We start from the raw sequence: 2,374 nt of genomic DNA, 5'->3' as shown, positions 1-2,374 counted from the left end.
CACCTCCGGGGCAGGCGGGAATCGAACTCATGCGGAAGTGGCTTTAGCTTCTCAGTGCTGTGCTTTAACCCACTGCGCCACCAGGGAGGGCCCACAACCTAAGTTTATTACAGACAACTGACTTTCAACAAGCGTCAATGCCCTATCTCCAAAGTCTCACCAAATGGCTGTCTGGTGGGGAGATGTACCACATTCTGTTTATTTATTTTATTTGTTTAAAGATTTATTTACTTATGCATACAAGATCTGGGGTACAGGCTAGAGGTGCAGGGAGTGAGAAGATACACCAGAGACAGAGTGGGGAACACAACAGGCAGGCTGAAGTACACTGCTGAGGGGAGCCGTGGACAGGTCTGCCAAACCATGTGGGTCACCTCCCTGACCGGGAATGGAACTGGTACTTCAGTGCCTTGGATAGTTTCATAGTGCTGTGGTTTAACCCGTTGTGCCACCAGGGAGGGCCCCACATTCTGTTTAAAAGAATGGAAAAACTTTTGGCGTACTTCCAACATCAAAAACAAACAGACAATTTACTGATTAAATTTCAAAACAAGTCATCAACCCCGTATGTTTAACAAGTGTTTTCTATTGTCTTTCACAACATCAAGTAAAAAAAAAAAGAAAAGCCCACAAATCTATGCATGTTGTGTAGGCTTTGAGAGACTGTGGTTTACCTTCCAGGGCAAGATATTCAGCGATAGACACCTTGGCTACAAGGTGTGGGGCGACCCTGGCGCCCCTGCTCATGCTGCTGGTTGTGTTTCACCCCACTCTGCCCTGGATCATCTATGGCGTCTTCCCCATCCCAGCCGGTCTCCTTGTCCTCCTCCTGCCTGAAACCAAGAACCAGCCTTTGCCTGACACCATCCAGGACGTGGAAAATCAGTGAGTGAAGCTTCTATCTCCCCAGGAGGAGCCGAGAGACAAACCCAAGGGGGGCCCTGGGGCACCAAGAGACAAACCCAAGGGGGGCCCTCCACTCCCCCCGAGTCGTAGGGAAGAGATGAACCTTAGTTTGTGCGATGGCAGTGCCATCTCCTGCTGGAGCCACACTGTCTTCATGGTGTCTCCTGGTGTCAGACCTGAGAGCTGGAGAGTAAAGGGGAAACAAACGTGATAGTGAAGGAGTAACTTGAGGAGGCCCCAAGCTGACAGGCTGTTTGAAAAGCTAATAAAGGAAATATGTCAGGTTTAGGAACCTGTGTTCAGACAGCGTTGCTTTCACAAATTGTGAAAGTAATTGAGGAGAAAGAAAAAAGTTTAAAAGTGAATTTTTTAAAGAGAAAAAATAGCATCTTTTTCTAGGGCTTCTGCAATAACATGCCACACACTCAGTGACTTAAAGAAGTTTAGTGTCTCCCAGTTTGGGGAGGCACCATCCTGGGAATGCCTCTGTGTCAAAATTCCCCGTTTTATAGACTCCAGTCATGGGATCAAGCCCCACTATACCTGTGTAGGCTCTCATCTTAACTTGTTAAATCAACAATAGCCTTATCTGACATGGGGACCTCACATTTTCATCCAGAATCTCACATTCTGCGGTAGGGAGAGTAATGTTTTAACACATGGATTGGGACAGAGGGGGAGGGGACACTCGAATTCAACCAATAAGTAATGAGTATTCCCTTAAGACTTTTAATTCACCTCTAGCCTTTCCCAAGGTGTCAATGGCCAGAGAGCTAGAGAACCGCTCTGCATTCTGCCTTCGGGGTTCTGCACTGGCAGAAGGGACTGTCCAGCCCCTGAACAACCCTTCATGGATTTCATTAGATTAAAAAAGATCTATGATCAAAGCCTTAGCCCCAGTCAAGCCTGAGAGCATACAAATTATTTTGGTCTTTTATTTTTTTTTTAACGTTAGATTTTTGGGTAGATTTTAGGGTAGCACTGGTATGTAATTAGAAGGACAATGTTAGATGCAATGTTCATGGGTTGACAGTTGTCTCTGTTTGTTCCAGCCAAAAATTCTCAAGAAGAAGAAATGAAAAAGATTTATATATGAAAGTGACAAAATTTTAAGGAGCTTTCAAGAGTTTACTGGCAAACTGGAAAAAAATATGAAAGAAAAGCACCCTTTTCCCTTTTTATCAACAAAGTAGAAAAATATGTCCTGGAAAAATGAATGTCTTTTACAGTCACGAAATTAATTTGCAATTAAAAAATAATTTAGAGTAACATGTAGTACTTTTGGCAAGTAGGGGGAATGATTCTAAACTTACTAATAAATTGCTAATAGAAAAGATGATTTGGGAACAATGGGAGGCCATGGAAGAATTGGAATGTAACTAATGTATGGAACAGACTTTGGTGGGTTATATCATAAATCTACAAAATGCCAAATATATATATATATCTTTATTTGCTCTCATATGTT

At 43.3% G+C, this 2,374-nt stretch overlaps 1 protein-coding gene across 1 annotated transcript in view; it reads left to right on the top strand.

The window, feature by feature from the left end:
* The window catches only part of LOC101626093 (solute carrier family 22 member 10), a 33,172-nt gene extending 31,153 nt beyond the window's left edge, over positions 1–2,019 (top strand). Inside the window, exons 8-9 of the mRNA XM_012725149.1 lie at positions 682–885; positions 1,959–2,019. Of these exons, the coding sequence (XP_012580603.1) occupies positions 682–885; positions 1,959–2,019 (265 nt within the window). The remainder of the gene's footprint in view (positions 1–681; positions 886–1,958) is intronic.
* Positions 2,020–2,374: the final 355 nt, after the last annotated feature.

Source organism: Condylura cristata, unplaced genomic scaffold (genome assembly GCF_000260355.1).
Source record: "Condylura cristata isolate star-nosed mole 26May11 unplaced genomic scaffold, ConCri1.0 scaffold00015, whole genome shotgun sequence".
NCBI lineage: Eukaryota > Metazoa > Chordata > Mammalia > Eulipotyphla > Talpidae > Condylura > Condylura cristata.
Note: the sequence above shows the minus strand (reverse complement) of the source record. Positions and strands in the feature narration are given on the sequence as shown.